Here is a 23697-nt window from a genome sequence, read left to right on the forward strand (position 1 = left end):
GCTACGCCCTTGAATTCTTCCGCAAAGTTTTGCGTGTGTGTGTGTGTGTGTGTGTGACTTGGATTTTTAACGTAGCTTTAACACTTTTTCAGTCATATCGCTACGATGTCTGCAGTGTGGCAGTTTATAGTGATGTCTAGCACTGGGGCATCATGCCGCTGACATGTAGCATGATGTCCCACCCAATCACAATAGCCTGACACCAGGCCGACCAGTCCTAACACTAACCTCTTAATGCTGAGCGCCAAGCGAGGCAGCTGTTAGTACCATTTTTGTAAGTCTTTGGTATGACTCGGCCGGGGATTGAACCCACGACCTCCCGCATCCGAGGCAGACGCTCTAACCTCTAGACCACTGGAGCGGTTCCTTTTGCGTGTCAAACGCTGGTATTTTCGACGTTATATGATGGTCGTTGTTGCTATTTAAAATAATATTCTCGCACAGTCAGTGCTCGTATTGTCTGAAATTATTACATTAACAAGTCCGCCAAAAAAGTCTACATGTAGTAGTTTTCACATTATTGATGTTCGTTTTATTACTGAGGACTTTAATCTGAAATTTTTCTTTCCGCTCACTGAGAATTATAGACACACATGATGAGAAATATTTGAAATTAACCCGTCCGCCACATCAAGTATCAAGCTTGTTACACTGTTACCGGAATTCTTCAGCTGATCAGTACTGAAGTGGGGCTCACGTGGAGCAGTCTCGAAAGTGCTTACAGAGAGGGTAGTCGCACTGATTGGATGTGTATTTGTGCGCGTACGGGAAATCTCCGCGCTGCAATTGCGTGCGCAAAACCAGGGTCATGTCATGGGGGCAACGAAGTCAAGGTCTCAAATGCTTACTTATTAAATATCTGTGGTTTAAAATCTTTGTTTGTTGATGGGGCTTCTTCATGTGTTGTCTATTTAATATACACATTTTTGCTGTTTCGAGGATTGTCTTCTGGAAACGTTTGTCTGAGTTTTTTTTTTTTTAACTGACACTGCTCGATCTCCTGAAATGTTGGATTGGCTATTGACTAAATATTGACTAATCAGACGTCAGATATTTGAGATATTTGGGGGAGGGGGGGGAGGGGGCTAAGAATTAGGCTGCACTAACCTCTAATCTCTCTTTGTGTTAACCCAGACGCTTTCATTTTAAACAGGGACCCATGTACGCAGTAAAACTAGTGTGGAGATCACAAAAAACAGCGACTTTCTATTGGAGCATGCGTTACGTTGTCAACCGTGCACAAAATAAACAATAAATTCTGGTTTTTAAAGTCGTCTTCGATTGCTTTGAGACCAGAGATTAAACTCTATATTTTTCTCCAAGTTTTTGAGTTTCATGCCTGATGGGCATAAATTCAAGGGCATGTCCGTTGATCAATTAATACAATTACGGTTTTCTTATTTCTTACACAAGGATAATTGTGTTTAGATATCATTCAATATTTAGCCTCTCAGTCTTTTGACTTTCTTTCTTAAATGATAAAAATCCATCTAAATCTGATTTGCAAGCATAAATAAATGGAATGTGTAAATTACAGAGATTATCATAACATGACCTTTTAGCAGCAAGTGTTAATAAGCATCACGTGTCAGATGCCGGTTTAATGAGCATCACGTGTCAGATGCCGGTTTTAATGAGCATCACGTGTCAGATGCCGGTTTTCATGAGACTGGTATTTTACTGCCTCAATTTTTTTAATATAAAGCTGTAAAAATGTTAGAAATGTGTTTGTGGACAACTAGCATTATATAAGCCAGTATATATAGTTTATTGTGTGCCATGTTGACATGTTTTTAACAGTTAGATATTGTTATATGCATGGCATGTTGTACGGCGAATAGTAGTATGCAAGAGGTCTTCGTCGGTCTCCCTGTAGTTTAAGTCAAGCGTGGCAGTGTATGCAATGCATTTTTCTAGCTTGGAATGTATCACACAGCATTCTTACGACCAGTCATATTATTGTATTCACGTTCTTGTTCACGGAACAGGTAGTAAATTCCTATGAACGCTGAGGTTCTGCAGACGATAACCGTGTTGCCACGTCGTTTTTAGCCGTCGGCATTGTTTTAGTTTTCATCAGCTTCTACCAAGCAGATAAGAGCTATTGCACAACCCCTTGCATAAACGTGTATCGGTATGTATAGCCTTGCTGAATCGTATCTTCCTAGATCCGGTGCAAGATTTGAAGTGAGCTTCGTGGCACCTACCCAGATTGGGAGGGGTGAGGGACTAACTCTAAACATACATGTACAGTAGTTGGATATTATTTCTTGTATTTAGCTTGCATCTGTTATACTCTACATTCGTCAAGAAACATGGTGAGGAGATGCATCTTGACTTCTAAATACTCTTCGCAGAAGTAAGACACTGTGACACATACTTCATGCATCACTCACTTTGGTTAAATTGTGTAGGTTAATTTTATTTCTCAGACTGTAATTTTATTAGAATCATAATACATGACGCATATATACATCTTATTTAGTACCACATAACATACATAATGTCACTATATATATATATATATATATATATATATATATATATATATATATATATATATATATATATATATGCCAAATAACAATCCTTTCAAGTGCACTGGATCCGGAAAGGGATCACGTGTGTCAGCGATTGATTAAGATAAATGCAATACACCGACAACGAACAGTGCGAAACTAGTATCTTGCTAGCCTGAGCGCTTTCGACTCTTTAATGAGTCTTTTCCAAAGGTAAATACATAACAGACAAGACAAACAACTAAAAAAGAATAACGGTTATGTTTCAGCTAATTTATTTCAGCTTGTTGATGATACTGAAAAATATTTGTATTGACCTAGAAATCGATGATCCATAACGACATGTTATTTTATGTAAATTTATGTAAGCGCAAAATACATCCCGGATATTTCATTGTTATAGTAGTTAGTATAGGCTATAAGGCAAATATACAGAATTATTAAAAATAAAATATGTCGGCTGCAAAAGATAATTTTATTTTGCTTAGCCGTCTTTTTTTAGTCTTCTTAGTTTAAACGGCTTGGTTTCAATGTTCTAAGGTGGCGTATCCAGTAAGATTCCTTTTCTTTCCTAGTTTGGGAACTCCAGTTAGAGTTGTTAGCAATTGCAATAAGTGTTATATCACTGAAAGTGTGGCCAGGGGAGGAGAAGTTTTCTGCGACCGGGCTTCTGTACAGCTTCTTTGTTATCCACTCAGATCTATGAAGGTTGGTCATTTTGTGTAGCTTTTCAGGTTATGGCTACCTATACAAAAACGTATTCTTTATTTTAAAGGAATCATGACAAACAAATCTTTAAACGGTCTTTCTCCAGATTATATCTCTAACATAATTGAACTAAGATCATCGAATACTGAGCGTAATCTCCGATCGACGACTAACAACGATCTCCAGATTCCTTGGTCGAAAACCAATCATTACAAAAGCTCATTTTCTGTATCAGCACCTACTGTATGGAATTCCTTACCAATGAGGATACGTAATTCAACTTCCCTTGCTTCTTTTAAAATATCATTAAAGAAATTCCTTCTAGACCAGCTGGAATGACATTAAAAGCTCTGAACAGAAAACTTTAAAATCATATCCATAATTGATATATATTTGTATGTTTTCCAGTATAGTCACACATAGTCATTCATGTCAAATATGTACGAATGAGTGTGTGACGATACATGGTTATGTGCATGATCTTCTATTTTTTATTTTTTTATTACAAAAACTGAGGACAGATGGGTTATCGTCGTTAAAGATAGTTTATTATTATTATTATTATTATTTCTCCAGCTTACTGAGGGCTATATATCTTACATGTGATGAGATAAATTGCATTCTTTGTTTTCCACTTTTTGTTTGGACCATGTATGTTTAGTTTTTCTCAAGTCACTGTGCTAGAAAATGTCCTGGTCTCTATCATATACTGACAGGTTTTGCACCTTTTATCGCCACAGGGGTCAAATTAACTAGGGTGGTTTTGATCAGTAATTGGCGTTAGCTTCGCTCTGACCAGGATGTCCTTGATGTGCTTTAGGTCTCGGGGTAGGCTACTACAGGTTTGTTAGGGAGGATTAACTTTAGTGCTTCCGACGATTCCACGATGGGCCAGTGTTTCCGGATGATTTTACCTACTTTAGGATTGTCTGGATGGTAGGCCAGCATAAACGGTATCCTATCAACCCTTTCCTTCTTTCCATATTTTAGTAGGTCATCGCCGTTTGTTTGCTTAGCCGTTTTGGTTGCCGCGGTAATTTAACTGTTTAGATAGCTCTTCAGACCTTTTTAGGAATATTTCATCGTCGGAGTACATTCTGCGTATCCTCAGTGACTGGTTATATAACCTTATACTGCAATTGCTTACAACCCCAACTGAAGTTCCCAAACCATAAAAGAGATGGATACTGGATACGCCAGTTAAGTTGTACAAAAAATTGTTCGTTTTGCTTTCTTCTGTCAGTTTATGACAGTAGATACATAACAATGTGTACATGTGTAGTCTAGATAGTGCATGCCCTGGTTCCCCCAATTCAGTATCTCACTCTCCAAACAGTAAATATAAATTAATAACCACCATCATAACATCAGAACCCTAATATCCAAGTACACGATTTTTATGTATTCCTTTAAATGAATCGTTTTACTATAGTTACCATTTTCTTATTGAATATTTTCTTGTCCTCCTCCCCAAGTTTTAACTTTAACTTTTATGCCGTACCCCCTCCAACATATGCCCATACCCCACAGTAAGAATATTGTTCTTAAATATCCTAGGATATCATAATGCGTGTCAAAATTTTATTATGGAAGAGTAATATGCTAGCATTATACTACCCATCCATATTAGACGTATTCTAACCCAAAACCTTCTTATTTTAGACGTACTTTATATAGATCTAAACCTTCTTATTTTAGACGTACTTTATATAGATCTACACCTTCTTATTTTAGACCTACTTTATATAGATCTAAACCTTCTTATTTTAGACGTACTTTATATAGATCTAAACCTTCTTATTTTAGACGTACTTTATATAGATCTAAACCTTCTTATTTTAGACGTACTTTATATAGATCTAAACCTTCTTATTTTAGACGTACTCTAGGCCGAAACCTTCGTCTTTTATAGACCCAGACTTCTTACTTCCGACGTTCCATAGACCTAAACCAATTTATTTTATTACCATTATTTAAATCTTTTTTTTAATCAGTTTTCAAAACAAAGTTCTGATTTCAGATGAGTAACGTTTTAACTTAAGACACTAAATTACAATTGTAAAAAATTAACTGATGGAATTATGAAAATATTTAGAATATATATTTTTTAAATCTTTAGAACAGAAACAAACTTTGAGTTAAATATTATCCAGGTTATTAAATCATATTTATCGTGTTGGAGTGCACTACTAAAAAAAGATAACAAGAACTAAGCGTGGCAGGAGGTAAGCCGGGATATACTGTACGATCTATACTATGTATGTATGTATGTATGTTTGTATGTATGTATGTATGTTAGCTCAAACAATATTAAGATACAAAACGGCCAAAATTTATTTCTGAAATAAGTGACAACAATGGCGTTGCAGTTTTCCCAGTCAACCAAAAGAATAAACGCCATACAACAGTAAACGACGTATTTAGGAAAGACGAGCAGAAATATAATGCATTGTTCTTGGTCACCGCATCTGATGCAGTACAACCGGCTCGGGAAATGCATCTGCTGTTGCATGATAAGGTTGATCGTGTCGTCGCATCATACAGATAAACGTTTGTATTGAGCAATAATATTATGAAATTATGTAAACTGATAAATATCGTCTCTGAGCAAGCTTGGCGATGATTAAAAACGTGGTGATGAGCAAACGACACGGTGGTGAAACATGGTCAAACATTGAGATGATCAAACGCCACGGTGATGAACACGTAGTGATACACAGCTGTTGAATTGTTTAATTTCTTATTGCAATCTTCCTTTCTCGTCTGGTAGGACTCATAAGGATGTGAAATCCCACACTATTTCAGAAGTAAGTTTTACACATTTTCTACCCAAATATGTTAAGTGAATAGACTAGACCTGGAGAGTTTTGGCTTAAAAACGGATATCTTTTATTTTACATTATTTTGAATGAAATTCCATTACTGTATATTTCATTACAGCAAGTTCGTTAATTTTAATCACCCCATGGTGATTTTGTTTGCCAATATAATACCAAAGTCTACTGATAATTTTCATTCTGTTTTTCTTAGGCAGGAACTATGAATTTCGAAGAAGAGGATAACGAAGCAGTGAAGTTTAGAACGACAGAGACTGCCACCAAAAAACAGGTTAGAACTTCTGATAATAAACCCACGCCCGAAGTAGTTATGGCCATAGATATCACACTCTCTGGGAGTGGGTTGATTTTACAAATGGGGAGATCCACAAAGGGATATAACATAGGTCAGGGTAAGAATGATTCGGAACAGCAGAGGCATCAGTCCTGCCAGACTGGACTCTGAACATGTTATCTACGTGGTGGTAATAAAGAGGGCCTAAAGGACTGTCTAAGTAGGCAGTGATACAGACGGCCTAGATGACTGTCTAAGTAGACAGTGATACAGACGGCCTAGAGGACTGTCTAAGTAGGCAGTGATAAAGACGGCCTAGGGGACTATCTGTGTAGTCAGTGATACAGACGGCCTAGAGGACTGTCTACGTAGATAGTGATAAAGACGGCCCAGATGACTGTCTATGTAGTCAGTGATAAGGACGTCCCAGAAGACTGCCTATTTAGGCAGTGATATAGAGGGCCCAGAAGACAGCCTAAAGAGGCGGTAATAAAGACTCTCAAGAGGATTGCCTTTTAAACCGATATTTTCCCTCCCAATCTATATATAATTTTCGAAAGTAGCCACAGCCTAGCCCCACACCGTGTCAGTGATGTTACTAACGTTGTTCAAATTGATTTGCGTCCAGCAATACATTGTTATCTCCATGCTCAGCTTCGGTATACCGATATTTTAAAACTTAACATAAACTAGAAATTGGCTTGAACTATAATCGCCTTGATCAGTTAGTGCGTCATTGAAACTTGACTGTTGAGCAGATTTTCAAATTTTATGAATTATTTCAAAAGTGTCTTTTCCACAAAATAATTTTCATAGCATAGGTAATAGTTTATGTTATGAATTATATATAATAATTTTGTGATAGTACCTTTTTGTTTCGATTTTGACCTTGTTGATACTGTGCTGAGAGGCAGTGTCGTAAGGTGAAAATATATATCAGTAATTCAAACTCTGATGGAACACATTCTCATAAATACAACTAGAAAACATACCAATGGTAAACACAGCTTCAGACATACCACTGGTAAACACAGCTTCAGACATACCACTGGTAAACACAGCTTCAGACATACCAGTGGAAAACACAGCTTCAGACATATCATTGGAAAACACAGCTTCAGACATACCATTGGAAAACACAGCTTCAGACATACCAGTGGAAAACACAGCTTCAGACATATCATAGGAAAACACAGCTTCAGACATACCAATGGTAAACACAGCTTCAGACATACCATTGGAAAACACAGCTTCAGATATACCAATGGTAAACACAGCTTCAGACATACCACTGGAAAATACAGCTTCAGACATACGATTGGCAAACACGGCTTCAGACGTACTAATGGTAAACACAGCTTCAGATATACCATTGGGAAACACAGCTTCAGACATACCAATGGAAAACACAGCTTCAGACATACCATTGGAAAACACAGCTTCAGACATATCATTGGAAAACACAGCTTCAGACATACCATTGGAAATCACAGCTTCAGACATGACATTGGAAAGCACAGCTTCAGACATACAATGGTAAATACAGCTTCAGACATACCATTGGAAAACACAGGTTCAGACATATCATTGCAAAACACAGCTTCAGATATACCAATGGTAAACACAGCTTCAGACATACCATTGGAAAACACAGCTTCAGACATACGATTGGCAAACACGGCTTCAGACGTACTAATGGCAAACACAGCTTCAGAGATACAGTGGAAAACACAGCTTCAAACATACCATTGGAAAACACAGCTTCAGACATGCCAATGGAAAACACAGCTTCAGACATACCATTGGAAAACACAGCTTCAGACATACCAATGGTAAACACAGCTTCAGACATACCACTGGAAAACACAGCTTCAGACATACCAGTGGAAAACGCAGCTTCAGACGTATCATTGGAAAACACAGCTCCAGACATACCATTGGAAAACACAGCTTCAGACATATCATTGGGAATCACAACTTCAGATATACCAGTGGAAAACACAGCTTCAGACATATCATTGGAAAACACAGCTTCAGACATACCAATGGTAAACACAGCTTCAGACATACCATTGGAAAACACAGCTTCAGACATACCAATGGTAAACACAGCTTCAGACATACCATTGGAAAACACAGCTTCAGACATACCAGTGCAAAACACAGCTTCAGACGTATCATTGGAAGGCACAGCTTCAGATATACCAGTGGAAAACACAGCTTCAGACATATCATTGGAAAACACAGCTTCAGACGTACCAATGGTAAACAGCTTCAAACATACCATTGGAAAACACAGCTTCAGACATACCATTGGAAAACACAGCTTCAGACATACCATTGGAAAACACAGCTTCAGACATACAACTGGAAAATACAGCTTCAGACACACGATTGACAAACACGGCTTCAGACGTACTAATGGTAAACACAGTTTCAGAGATACAATGGAAAACACAGCTTCAGACATACCAATGGAAAACACAGCTTCAGACATATCATTGGGAATCACAGCTTCAGATATACCAATGGAAAACACAGCTTCAGACATATCATTGGAAAACACAGCTTCAGACATACCAATGGTAAACACAGCTTCAGACATACCATTGGAAAACACAGCTTTAGACATACCAATGGTAAACACAGCTTCAGACATACCACTGGAAAACACAGCTTCAAACATACCAGTAGAAAACGCAGCTTCAGACGTATCATTGGAAAACACAGCTCCAGACATACCACTGGAAAACACAGCTTCAGACATATCATTGGGAATCACAACTTCAGATATACCAGTGGAAAAAACAGCTTCAGACATATCATTGGAAAACACAGCTTCAGACATACCAATGGCAAACACAGCTTCAGACATACCATTGGAAAACACAGCTTCAGACGTATCATTGGAAGGCACGGCTTCAGATATACCAGTGGAAAACACAGCTTCAGACATATCATTGGAAAACACAGCTTCAGACATACCAATGGTAAACACAGCTTCAAACATACCATTGGAAAACACAGCTTCAGACATACCACTGGTAAACACAGCTTCAGACATACCATTGGAAAACACAGCTTCAGACATACCAATGGTCAGCACAGCTTCAGACATACCACTGGAAAATACAGCTTCAGACATACGATTGGCAAACACGGCTTCAGACGTACTAATGGTAAACACAGCTTCAGAGATACAATGGAAAACACAGCTTCAGACATACCATTGGAAAACACAGCTTCAGACATATCATTGGGAATCACAGCTTCAGATATACCAGTGGAAAACACAGCTTCAGACATATCATTGGAAAACACCGCTTCAGACATACCAATGGTAAACACAGCTTCAGACATACCATTGGAAAACACAGCTTCAGACATACCAATGGTAAACACAGCTTCAGACATACCATTGGAAAACACAGCTTCAGACATACCAGTGGAAAACGCAGCTTCAGACATATCATTGGAAAACACAGCTTCAGACATACCAGTGGAAAACACAGCTTCAGACATACGATTGGCAAACACGGCTTCAGACGTACTAATGGTAAACACAGCTTCAGAGATACCATTGGGAAACACAGCTTCAGACATACCAATGGAAAATACAGCTTCAGACATACCATTGGAAAACACAGCTTCAGACATATAATTGGAAAACACAGCTTCAGACATACCATTGGAAAACACAGCTTCAGACATGTCATTGGAAAACACAGCTTCAGACATACAATGGTAAACACAGCTTCAGACATACCATTGGAAAACACAGGTTCAGACATATCATTGGAAAACACAGCTTCATACATACCAATGGTAAACACAGCTTCAGACATACCATTGGAAAACACAGCTTCAGACATACCAATGGTAAACACAGCTTCAGACATGCCATTGGAAAACACAGCTTCAGACATACCAATGGTAAACACAGCTTCAGACATACCACTGGAAAACACAGCTTCAAACATACCAGTGGAAAACGCAGCTTCAGACGTATCATTGGAAAATACAGCTCCAGACATACCATTGGAAAACACAGCTTCAGACATATCATTGGGAATCACAACTTCAGATATACCAGTGGAAAACACAGCTTCAGACATATCATTGGAAAACACAGCTTCAGACATACCAATGGTAAACACAGCTTCAGACATGCCATTGGAAAACAGAGCTTCAGACATACCAATGGTAAACACAGCTTGAGACATACCATTGGAAAACACAGCTTCAGACATACCAGTGGAAAACACAGCTTCAGACGTATCATTGGAAGGCACAGCTTCAGATATACCAGTGGAAAACACAGCTTCAGACATATCATTGGAAAACACAGCTTCATACATACGAATGGTAAACACAGCTTCAGACATACCATTGGAAAACACAGCTTCAGACATACCAATGGTAAACACAGCTTCAGACATACCATTGGAAAACACAGCTTCAGACATGCCAGTGGAAAACACAGCTTCAGACATATCATTGGAAAACACAGCTTCAGACATACCATTGGAAAACACAGCTTCAGATATACCAATGGTAAACACAGCTTCAGACATACCATTGGAAAACACAGCTTCAGACATACCAATGGTAAACACAGCTTCAGACATACCATTGGAAAACACAGCTTCAGACATACCAGTGGAAAACACAGCTTCAGACATACCATTGGAAAACACAGCTTCAGACATATCATTGGAAACACAGCTTCAGACATACATTGGAAAACACAGCTTCAGACATACCACTGGAAAATACAGCTTCAGACATACGATTGGCAAACACGGCTTCAGACGTACTAATTGTAAACACAGCTTCAGAGATACAATGGAAAACACAGCTTCGGACATACCATTGGAAAACACAGCTTGAGACATATCATTGGGAATCACAGCTTCAGTTATACCAGTGGAAAACACAGCTTCAGACATATCATTGGAAAACACAGCTTCAGACATACCAATGGTAAACACAGCTTCAGACATACCATTGGAAAACACAGCTTCATACATACGAATGGTAAACACAGCTTGAGACATACCATTGGAAAACACAGCTTCAGACATACCAGTGGAAAACACAGCTTCAGACGTATCATTGGAAGGCACAGCTTCTGATATACCAGTGGAAAACACAGCTTCAGACATATCATTGGAAAACACAGCTTCAGACATACCAATGGTAAACACAGCTTCAAACATACCATTGGAAAACACAGCTTCAGACATACCACTGGTAAACACAGCTTCAGACATACCATTGGAAAACACAGCTTCAGACATACCATTGGAAAACACAGCTTCAGACATATCATTGGAAAACACAGCTTCAGACATACATTGGAAAACACAGCTTCAGACATACCACTGGAAAATACAGCTTCAGACATACGATTGGCAAACACGGCTTCAGACGTACTAATGGTAAACACAGCTTCAGAGATACCATTGGGAAACACAGCTTTAGAAATACCATTGGCAAGCACAGCTTCAGACATACCAGTGGAAAACACAGCTTCAGACATACCATTGGAAAACACAGCTTCAGACATGCCATTGGAAAACACCGCTTCAGACATACCATTGGAAAACACAGCTTCAGACATACCATTGGAAAACACAGCTTCAGACATGCCATTGGAAAACACAGCTTCAGACATATCATTGGAAAACACAGCTTCAGACATACCAGTGGAAAACACAGCTTCAGACATATCATTGGAAAACACAGCTTCAGACATACCATTAGAAAACACAGCTTCAGACATACCATTGGAAAACACAGCTTCAGGCATACCAATTGAAAATACAGCTTCAGACATACAGTTGCTAAACAGTTTCAGACATACACTAAACACGTTTCATATTAATAAGTTATTGATAAAAGCAATTTGTAGTTTGCAGTACAGCTTTTCTGAACACAAAATATTTCGTTTAGTGCTATTTAACGTGCAAATAGGGTGCCTGATGTAGGTTGATATACATTTGATGTTGCTTTTCTAAGATAAGAAAATCCGTTCGTTCATCTCTTCAATTCACATACAGGTTGAAGATACAAGGAGTGACAGAAGAGGTCAAACATACAAGTTAAATATGAAAACAACGATCAATACAATATAATAAAGATTAGAAAAGAGTGATCAATAGAAACAAGAAACAGTGATGAAAAGAAATAAGAAAACAGTGACCAGTAGAAAAAAGCACAAAATGATCAATATAAATAAGGAGACACTGATAAATAGCAATAAGAAATGAATGGAGATAACAAATAAAGTAAATCGATTCATGCCTCTTGAGTCAGCGTCGACGCTGTTTGCTGTATATTCTGAATCTCTCCATTGCAATCGACACCATCGCACCTGCAACCAACAAATTGCAGTTCGCATATGTTGTTGATGAGGTACAGAACAATATATTGTTTAATTCGCAGCTACACCGTCATTTTCTAATGATTTGGCGAGTGTATCAGGTTTCGCAACTTGAATATTCCCGATAGTGTAAATTTAATCTTCATTCTTTCAACAGGAATTCAACTCTTCTCACTCCATACACACAACAAATGCTGACGATATGGAAGTTATATTCGATCCTGATGGAGATGACACCTCTGTAAAAGGCCAGCCTAATATGCCTTTATATTGATGGTATTTTGTTAATTTCTCCGTTGATTGTTTTTTACATTAGTGTTACTTTAGGCGTTCTTTGCAGCATTAGTGTAACTTCTTTAGGCTTTGTTTGCTTGTAGCCGTGTATTGGTTTGCTGGGCTTTTTAAAAAAAATAATTTGCTGTGTTTAAATTTCGCACGATCGACATTTCGAGTAATTCCCTGTGGTTACGTTTAGTAACATGAACATTTTGTGTACTTTCCTGTGTCTGCATTTCATAAAATGGGCATTTTGTGTAATTTCCAGTGTTTGGATTTAGTATCAGTGACATTTGAATAATTTAATGTGTTTAGGTTTCGTATGACGGTCATTACTTTTTATAATTTTAGAGATACTTGTTGACCTGTCACGTGATATATAAACTCTGTAACAATTCAGTAAATAATAAATCAAGCATGGTCACGCTGATATACATATTGGCTGACATATTCTCTGAGAGTTCACACTTAAACCAGATATTCGAAATACTTGGTATTAGAAATTATTTTCACGTTTTCTGTCAACAATACATATTTTTAATATCCAGTTATACAAGCTCAGGTTCCATGATCATACTCTCTGAAAACGAGTTTCCAAATTTTACATATTTATAGTGCAAATCTACTTAATCGTAGATGTAATTTTTTTGCAACCGATTCAAAATATTTTTTATACATAATCCTTCATGCATATTACCGTTTTTATAGGTAAGTATTGCTGGCTCTGGTAACGGTTGAGCTTTGATATTGAGCTTCAACTTGAGACTTTTGTGCGCTACCAAATTTAAAGGAATTTGGTGCAATCAATAGCGTTTTTAATTGTTTTTGGTGTAATCGGTAGAGTTTTAATGGACTTTGGTGTACTCAATAGCATTTTAACGGGCTTTGCTGTAATCGGTAGCATTTTCAATGGACTTTTGGTGTAATCAATGGACTGGTGTATTCAGTAGCAGTTTTAATAAACTTTCTTTTACCAGTAGAGTTTTTGATTGACTGATGTAATCGATAGCATTTTTAACGGACTTTGATGTAATCAATAGCTTTTTAATGGACTTCGGTGTAATCAGTAGCGTTTGTAATAGACATTGGTGCAATCATTAGCATTTTTAATGGACTTTACGTAATCAGTAGCGTTGTAATGGATTTTGGTGTAATCAGTAATATTTTGTGCGGACTTGGGTCCAATCAATGGCATTTTTAACGGACTTTGGGGTAATCAGTAGCGTGTTCAATGGACTTTTGGTGTAATCATTGGACTGGTGTATTCAGTGGCGTTTTGAATAGACTTTGATGTAATCAATAGCGTTTTTAAGGATCTTTGTTGTAAGCTGTAGCATTTTTAATGGACTGTGGTTACATCTTTAACTGATTTTCAAAACGCTTTAGATCTGGTCTATTCACTGAACATATTTGAGTAGATTTATTTAAGGTCATATTTGAATATTAATGATTCATAATTCGCAGAAAGAGTTTACCACTGTGGTTTCTCAGGCTGCAAGATAGGTGTGCATTTTACACAGCTGACAGATCCACCTCGCGTCTGCCTCATTTTCTTGGAAGACAGATTCCAGCATTATCATAGAGTCTTAAAGAACTTTACTTCTCACTTATTGTCTATGCCACACGTATCTCTATATAATTTGGTTCCGTACCTTGCTGGCAGTCTTATAGGACTTTTCTTGTAGCAATTTTAATCCAACAATCTTGAATTTGTCATGTTTGTTTTATTAACAAAGGGGTGTAGCATTTGATTTCAGTATTTTGTTATAGATCTGCAAAAATACTCTGTTAGGTCTGACTTGTTTGCCGTATTTTGAAAGTTAATTAATACATTTCTAACCGGCTTGGGAATCTTAACACACAATGCTACTAGTATACTTCCAACGCTCGCAGTTGAGAAATCCACTGAATTGCGAGTTCAAGCACTACTTTAAAATTGCAGTAGATTTCCATGTAAAACTTTGCTTTTAGTACTTTTGCCCTACTTAGTTTTTATTCGTACTATATTATAATTATTCTTTGCATGTAAGAGAAACAAGTCTTAAAACATTAAAGGTATAATGAATATATAAGGTTTTAAATGTATTTATAATTAATTCATTCTTTGTCCATATATCTGTGAATTAGCGATATACCAGCACGGTAAGGCTGTATGGTGCTGAATAAAATATACATTTTAAAAAGAGTAAATGTTACAATATAAAGATTAAAAAATTGCAGCAAAAATATTAATTACGAAAGTGATCAAGATTTGGTTCTCAAGGTCAAGGTCAATTTAGGAGAAATGTATTTCCTGCATGATAATAATGTTTACAATGGCAAATGGGGACTACTACAATAATAATGTTTACAATGGCAGATGGGGACTACTACAATAATAATGTTTACAATGGCAAATGGGGACTACTACAATAATAATGTTTACAATGGCAGATTGGGACTACTACAATAATAATGTTTACAATGGCAAATGGGGACTACTACAATAATAATGTTTACAATGGCAGATGGGGACTACTACAATAATAATGTTTATAATGGCAGATGGGGACTACTACAGTAATAATGTTTATAATGGCAGATGGGGACTACTACAATAATAATGTTTATAATGGCAAATGGGGACTACTACAATAATGTTTGCAATGGCAAATGGGGACTACTACAGTAATAATGTTTACAATGGCAAATGGGGACTACTACAATAATAATGTTTATTATGGCAAATGGGGACTACTACAATAATAATGTTTACAATGGCAAATGGGGACTACTACAATAATAATGTTTACAATGGCAAATGGGGACTACTACAATAATAATGTTTACAATGGCAGATGGGGACTACTACAATAATAATGTTTACAATGGCAAATGGGGACTACTACAATAATAATGTTTACAATGGCAGATGGGGACTGCTTCAATAATAATGTTTATAATGGCAGATGGGGACTACTACAGTAATAATGTTTACAATGGCAGATGGGGACTACTACAATAATAATGTTTATAATGGCAGATGGGGACTACTACAATAATAATGTTTATAATGGCAAATGGGGACTACTACAATAATGTTTGCAATGGCAAATGGGGACTACTACAATAATAATGTTTATTATGGCAAATGGGGACTACTACAATAATAATGTTTACAATGGCAAATGGGGACTACTACAATAATAATGTTTACAATGGCAGATGGGGATTACTATGATAATAATGTTTACAATGGCAGATTGGGACTACTACCAGCATCGCACAGGTGAGCTATATAATCGTTTTGTTTCAAACTGCAAACTGGATGAGATACGAAATATTATTGATTATATAAATGTATGATAATTTGATAGTACAAAGACTAGTCATGGGTATTTAAAAATCAGTTTTACCTAAAAACAAAGGACTTTTTTTGCATGTTATTTCTATAGAGTGGTACTATGCTATTTCTGATTAAGTGTATTGTATACTTGTATAGGTTAGGCATAGTATGGTTTTTATTCAACCAATAGTCAGTCCCTAATACCAGGTCACTCTAGTGTTTTTTTAATATTATTATAACCAATTATCACCTCTCCCTTCTTTAATACAATGTCACTCTAGTGCTGTTGCTTTTTATTGTAACCAGTGATCACCCTGTCCTACGTTATAACCAGGCAACGCTAGTGCTGGTTGTTTTATTATAACCAATTATTACCACTTCCTTCCTTAAGATCAAGTCACTCTATTGCTGTTTTTATACTAAGCAATGATATACCCGTCATTCCACAATACTTTATACCAGGTTATTCTAGTGCTGGTTGATTCTTATTGTAACCAACATGTCCTTCATCAATACGAGACCACTCTATTGCTGTTTATTTATTTGAACGAATTATCACCCCTTCCGACCTTAAAACCGGGTCACTTCAGTGTTGGTTGTTTTAACCAATTATCAGCCATTCCTTCCTTAATACCAGATCATTCTGGGCTCTAGTGCTATTGGTTTTAGGAAAAGCCAATAATCAGCCCTTCCTTCATTAGTGCCATGTCACTCTTGTGGTGGTTGTTTCAACCAAGGATCAGCATGTCCTTCCGTAATACCAGGTCACTCCGATGGTGTTTTTTTATACTAGTGACCAGTCGTTTCATACTTAGTACTAGGTCGCTATAGTCCTAGTCTTGTCATCCAACGATCAGCCGTTCTTTCTAAATACCAGGTCAATATAATGATGTTTTCTTTTTCAACCAGTGAGCAGCCCTTCCTTATTTAATACCAAATCACTCTAGTTCTGGTCTTTTCAGCCAGTTGTCAGCCGCCCTTCCTTAACACCAAGTCACTCTAATGTTGTTTTCGTTTTCAGCCAGTGAGCCGCCTTTCTTTCAGTAATATCAGTTCACTCTAGTGTTGGTTTTTTCAACCAATCATCAACCTTTCGTTCCGTAATACCAAGTCACTCTAATGTTGTTTTCTTTTTCAACCAATGATCAACCCGTCCTTCCTTAATACCAATTCACTCTAATGCTGTATTTTTTTCTTCAACCAATGATCAACCCTTCCATCAATAGTATCAGTTCACTCTAGTGTTGGGTTTTTCAACCAATTATCAACCTTTCCTTCCTTAATACCAAGTTACTCTAATGCTGTTTTCTTTTTCTACCAATAATCAACCCTTCCGTAATACCAATTCACTCTAATCCTGTTTTCTTTTTCAACCAGTGATCCACCTTTCCTTCAGTAATATCAGTTCACTCTAGTGTTGGGTTTTTCAACCAAGTTTTAACCTTTCCTTCCTTAATACCAAGTTACTCTAATGCTGTTTTCTTTTTCAACCAATTACCAACCCTTCCTTCTCTAATATCAGTCCTCTCATTCAACCAATGATCGGCTCATCCTTTCACATCCGGGTCTCTATAGTGCTCATCTAATTAGCAGGAATGTGTAGTACTATCTACAATGAAAAATCTGTTTCATGTTCTTTTGTCCTTTGCACAACTATGTCTCGTATCTAGTTATGAAATCACTATTTTTTTGACAAGCGTTCTTTATGAGTTTGATCTCCTTTATTGGCCTTTTGGGGTCCAGAGTACCATGTCCTTTCTGCTTCCAAAAGTTTAAGGGGAAAAAAGACTCCTAGCATCTACGGTGAAATGCACTCAGATTAGTCGGTGTTACTGCATTTTTCATAGGCAAAAGTTGTTACTTCTATTTTTAAGTACTTTGTGCTATATTTTAAGGTTCCTAACACACACAAACAAATATAATATATATTAACTGATTTACCAATTTTTTAACTTAACTAAAGTAACAGGAATTGTTTCAGTCCGATGGCAATATGTGCAAAATGTTGACGCATCTTCTCCGGATCCTAGCTAAATAAGTGGAACGTTACAGTGTCACTCTTGTCCACATTTCTTTGAAATATATATCTCAACTTCGCTTCATGTTGGCCACTCTAACTGTCATAGTTTTGTATGGAAGCTTATCTGTCAAGACGAGGATTGTAATGCGCATTGTCTTGCAAACTGTAACCCGATTTAAACCGTATTCTTTTTCAGGTTGACGATTCGACGCAGCTCTAGTTGCCGTGATAATCACTGATTAGTACCAGGTTATGTTGATAATTTAAAATGCAGATGCAACAAGGCATCAACATGTTAAAGTTAAATATATCACTATATACTACTTTTAAAAGTTCTATGAAATTATTTGGAATTCTGTTAAGTTTGCTCTCCAAAAATCTGCAGAAAGCAGCGCTGTAAAGTGCTTGATATCAATCAATGCAGTTTAGATTCACGTTCGAAAGATCAGTTCGTTAAAAAAATGACCTTGTTTTAGAAATATTGAAATTTATGTCATAATAACTGAAGAAGTGTCTGAATATGTTAATGTTTTGAGAATCATTAGGAATAGTTCGGATGTTAGTCGGAATATCATTAAAAGAAATGAATGGATAATATTGTGATTTAGAAATAGTGATTACAGTTCAATTGCGGTATATATTTTAGAGGACTGTTTCATTTCACGCATTTTGGGAAATGTGGACATATCAGCATATGTCCGATTTTGTATTGACCATTTTTGTAATTACTTTGATTCATTATAGATGTTAACCTATATAAATCAGTACTAACTTTGTTACAATGCTTATTTTTGCAATAAAGTATACGTTTGCATATATAGTGGGAATTAATAAATCGTCATTTTAGGTGATGTCCAAATAGTGTTAGTAATACAAATGTGATACTGTGAAAGGTTTTGAAAAACTGTAGCTTTGTTAATATGGTCCCGTCATATTCAGTGACTATTTATACATATCCATCTATCGTTGAACGAATTCACTCCAGTGAACATAACACATTTGCAATATTAGGTTTTGCAGTTTCTTCCTCATTATTGTATCCAGGAGACTACTTAAGTCAGAATTGTATAGCTTCATTTAGGATGGGGATCAACGAATCCCAGGGCTCCTTTTCTTGAGACAAACTGTACTTCATTTGAGAGTTTTCTCCAGTTCTTTATATGGCTTGTCAATGATCAACCTAATTTGCACATTAGGTTAATATTTATCAACATGTCACACTATATTGAATTCTTGCAGTAAGCGGCATTTGTTTAACGTTGCTAATGTTGGTTTGGTTTGACGCGTCTGAAGATATGAATATCAAGCATAGAGAAAATCGGTTTGTTTTGGAGAAGTCGTTAAAAATCTGGATATTGAAGCGAAATTTTGCATATGTAATTGGGTGGTCTCGCTTCCCAACTGACTAATTTAGAACGTAAGACTGTGTTCACATAGCTCAGACCCGTTGCAACACCATTAACGTCTCGAGACTTTTTACGAACGGAGAGTTGCTACCATTTGGCACTGTATCGACAATGTATAGCTGAAGCCAACTAAGTACGGTATATTCATGGCATGTCATTGAGATCGATCACGTGTTCGTTTAAATCCAATATAAGGAAATAGTTTTAATTTATCCTGTTTTGGCTGAATTTCCATGATCAAAGACAGATGTGACCCAAGATTCTAGTTTCCATCATGTGTGACTCTTTGTCACCTTGAAATCACATTTTCCATCCTGATTGGCTGTTTGTCACCTGGAAGTGTTATTTTCGATCATATGTGGCTGTTCGTCACCTTGAAATTCTACTTTCCGTCAGGTATGGCTGTTTGTCAGTTTGAAATGCTATTTTCACATCAAAACGCTGTTTTCCATCACGTGTGTTAGTTTATCACCTGGATATGCTATTTTCCATCACGTGTGACTGTTTGTCACCAAGACATGTTATTTCCCATTGAGCTGAGTGCATCATCATTGTCTGTTTCTGCTGTCTTTGATAAGTTTTGAATAGAATCACGATTATACAGTTTAGGACCCTATAATATGACACTGACAACCATTTGTTTATATTAATACATATCATGAAACAACATCAACAATTTTATTTAACTGTTGAAATAAATACTTTATGCATACTAGTGATTTTTGCGTTTTATGTTTCCTGTATTTTTGTTTGTTTTTCTTTTATTTGGAAGAAAATAGCCCCCATCTCAACTCGAATCAAAATCGAATTCCAAACATTTGAGAAAGGACGGAAAAGTATACTGTCTACAAAGCAAAATTAGTATTAATGCATGCTTAGTCCTAGTACCTTCTTTATCAGAGGTTGGGGGATTAAGTTAGTAATAGGTTCGGAATGATACCAAAGGTGACAGTTGTAGATTCACAGCATTCTTAATATTCCATCTCTATTGTAAGGTTCCATTAGTCTCAATGAGCTCACAAGTCAGACCCGTCAGATTTGTAATTCTTTACTTGTTATATGTGTTTGTTTAGAGGCTCATTATCAAAGAAAAATGCTATTCAAGAACAAATCGATGGTGATGTCCAAATAAGAGTGAATGAGGAAAGTGTTTACAGTAGGTACGTATCCTTTTCGAAAGGCTGAAAGGGCGTGACAAAACAACTACTTCCTATCCATGTTCTTGTTTTTCGACCCAGGCTGAAAGGACGTGGTAAAGAACTACTTTCTTTCCGTGTTTTTGATCGTTTAGGTGTGTATCGCGTTCGTTCGACCCAGGCTTAAAGGGCGTAGCTAAAATAATTGCTTCCTTTCCATATTGTTATCGTTTACATGTGTATCGCGTTCGTTCGACCCAGGCGTAAAAGGCGTAGCTACAATAATTGCTTCCTTTCCATGTTGTTATCGTTTACGTGTACACATAGTTCAAGAAAAAATTCAAAGTCTACATACGATAATAGAATTTAGGCATATGAAATTTATTACACAATATATCCAATATCAATTTTAACCTTTATCTATCATTATCCATCCCAATGTACTGACGTAGTTCAACTGATCAGATACACTAATGGATGAGAGTATTTCATCTATCAAGTTAACCTGATATTTTATGGATAGGTTTTTTTCATAGTAATTTCAATACCCCATTTATCTTTATAACATTTACTCACTATTTACGTTGAGTAATTTTGTATTTGGTAATTATTTCATGAGCTAGAGTCCTCTTTGCAACGTATTTCGTGAGCAATATTATCTAGAGTCCTTTTTGGAAAATATTTTATCAGCTATATATTCATTTATCGAAGACATGCTGTCACATAAAATTGAGTTGTGGTACGACAGCTAAGCTTAATTAGATAACTAATTAGCCTACTTTATGTTATTTGGGATAGTTTTGGAAAAGCAGCCGATTAACATAGCGCCAGTTGGAACCAACTGAATCTTTCTCTAAGACAGAGATCCGATTCTTTTCATCATAAGAGAGGTATCCGCGGTAGCTCAGACGCGCAATCTTAGACTTGCAGTTTCTATACCCGGCCAGGGCAGCCCGCATAGGTTACTTCGATGTGTCCTTGGGAAAGGTATCTGCCATTTAATTGGCTTAATATATGTAATTATGTGTAAAAAGTGCCGTTAAAAACAAACCATAACAAAATCTAGCGAAACGGCCATAACAAATTTGCACCCAGAATGCCACACCAAAGACAACACGCCTAGAATATTAGTCAGGCGCGTAGACATTTGAATTCGTCAGCAACAAGCTATTTGGAACTTCATACTGGTGTGAAGTTCATCAGACTATCATCATTGGTGTAGATCTCTCAACCAATATCACCAGCCATTTTGAATATTGTCCTAATTTGTAGATCATTAAAGTCGTGGCACCAGACCGTTTAGAACATTACCTTAATGTGTACATGTTTAAAGTTGTGGCACCAGCTCATTTAGAACATGATCCCAGTGTGTGATATTTTAACCGAAATCACCAGTCTTGTTTGCTTTTCAGAACATTAACCTAGCGCGTAGATTATTCAACACACCGCACCAGCTTGGTTGGAATATTATGATTGTGAGGATGAATACCGAGTTACCGGGTTGGTTGGAATATTATGATTGTGAGGATGAATACCGGGTTGGTTGGGATATTATGATTGCGAGGATGAATACCGGGTTGGTTGGAATATTATGATTGTGAGGAAGAGTACCGGGTTGGTTGGAATATTATGATTGTGAGGAAGAGTACTGGGCTGGTTTGAATTTATCAAAACATAGAGGAGAGTCAGATTAAGAAAATGTCTGAAATCTTTGTTAGTGATATAATTATTAACTTCCCTGATCATTGCTGAATATCTTAATTTACACTATTATAACAACAGTTTGGAAAACTATTCCAATCAACCACTTGCATTTTGTATACGTGGAAGTGAAAGACGACCACATGACTTGAATTGGAATTAAGTTGCTTTAGTTAGGGCTGCTACAGCGTGCTGATTGGATAGCCTTCAAACGGGTTGACTAAAAGACCAACTGGAATCAAGAACTCCCACAATAGTGAAAATGCTTTATATATATGCCAGCTGCTTCGTTGCATAAGTCACTTAACCATATTTGTTACATTAGTGTACTTACTAAATAGATTAGACAATACTGCTCAAGTATGATACAAACCTTTTTCATGAAAATTGTTTGACAATGAACCCTTCTAAGATTCATTTTAGTTTGTTTTATCGGTCTTACAAAATTACTCTTCTGTGCCTTGCAGTCTCTAGTAAATCAGTTAGATCAAGACCTGAATAGTGAACCGATTAAACAAATTTAAAAGCTAATGAATGACCGGAACAAAAAGATAACCGCTACAAACTGTTGCCAGGATTGCAGAAATAAATATAATTTAATACGGAAAACCAAAAAGATAGATGACTTGTAAGACAAACCAAATATGGGTAAAAGCACAGTTAGATATATGAAAATATTAGACTATTAAAGAGTTAATTGTCACGATCAAAACGATGTTACCGAATGGTATTACACATTATCAAATGAGGTTGAACAACGTAAAACAAATACAAATGTTGATAATCAGATAAAACTGTCGGGTGGTGCATGGTAGTATTAACAAGATATGCAAAAGGATGAAGCAAATGATGAGAGATTTAAGTGATTTGAAGCTAATGATAGCTACAAAATACAGACGCATTCGAGGCTGAAGAGGATAGAAAGACTAGCATACCGAGATAAAACAGATAGAAACAAGACCATCGAGACATTGAAAACTCAACACTGACAGGTGCAAAAAGAGTATTGCTTTGGGTGTAATAATAAATCGAAAGAGTACTTCACTGGGTATTATACTAGATCAAAAAGAGTATTGCATTGGGTGTTATACTGGATCAAAAAGAGTACTG

The 23697-nt window shown here is 36.7% G+C and overlaps 1 protein-coding gene across 4 annotated transcripts in view; it reads left to right on the forward strand.

The window, feature by feature from the left end:
- LOC149772978 (uncharacterized) overlaps window positions 1–20462 on the forward strand; it is a 48239-nt gene extending 27777 nt beyond the window's left edge. For 2 of the 4 annotated variants that reach the window (XM_089947009.1, XM_089947010.1), the window contains 3 exons: window positions 6258–6335; window positions 12881–12999; window positions 18541–20462. In XM_089947009.1, coding sequence (XP_089803135.1) covers window positions 6258–6335; window positions 12881–12997 — 195 coding nt within the window. In that variant the 3' untranslated portion in view covers window positions 12998–12999; window positions 18541–20462. The remainder of the gene's footprint in view (window positions 1–6257; window positions 6336–12880; window positions 13000–18540) is intronic. The other 2 variants (XM_089947011.1, XM_089947012.1) reach the window with 1 other exon arrangement.
- Window positions 20463–23697: the final 3235 nt, after the last annotated feature.

The sequence above is a fragment of the Sinohyriopsis cumingii genome, unplaced genomic scaffold (assembly GCF_028554795.1).
Source record: "Sinohyriopsis cumingii isolate HCF-2022 unplaced genomic scaffold, ASM2855479v2 utg000940l, whole genome shotgun sequence".
NCBI lineage: Eukaryota > Metazoa > Mollusca > Bivalvia > Unionida > Unionidae > Sinohyriopsis > Sinohyriopsis cumingii.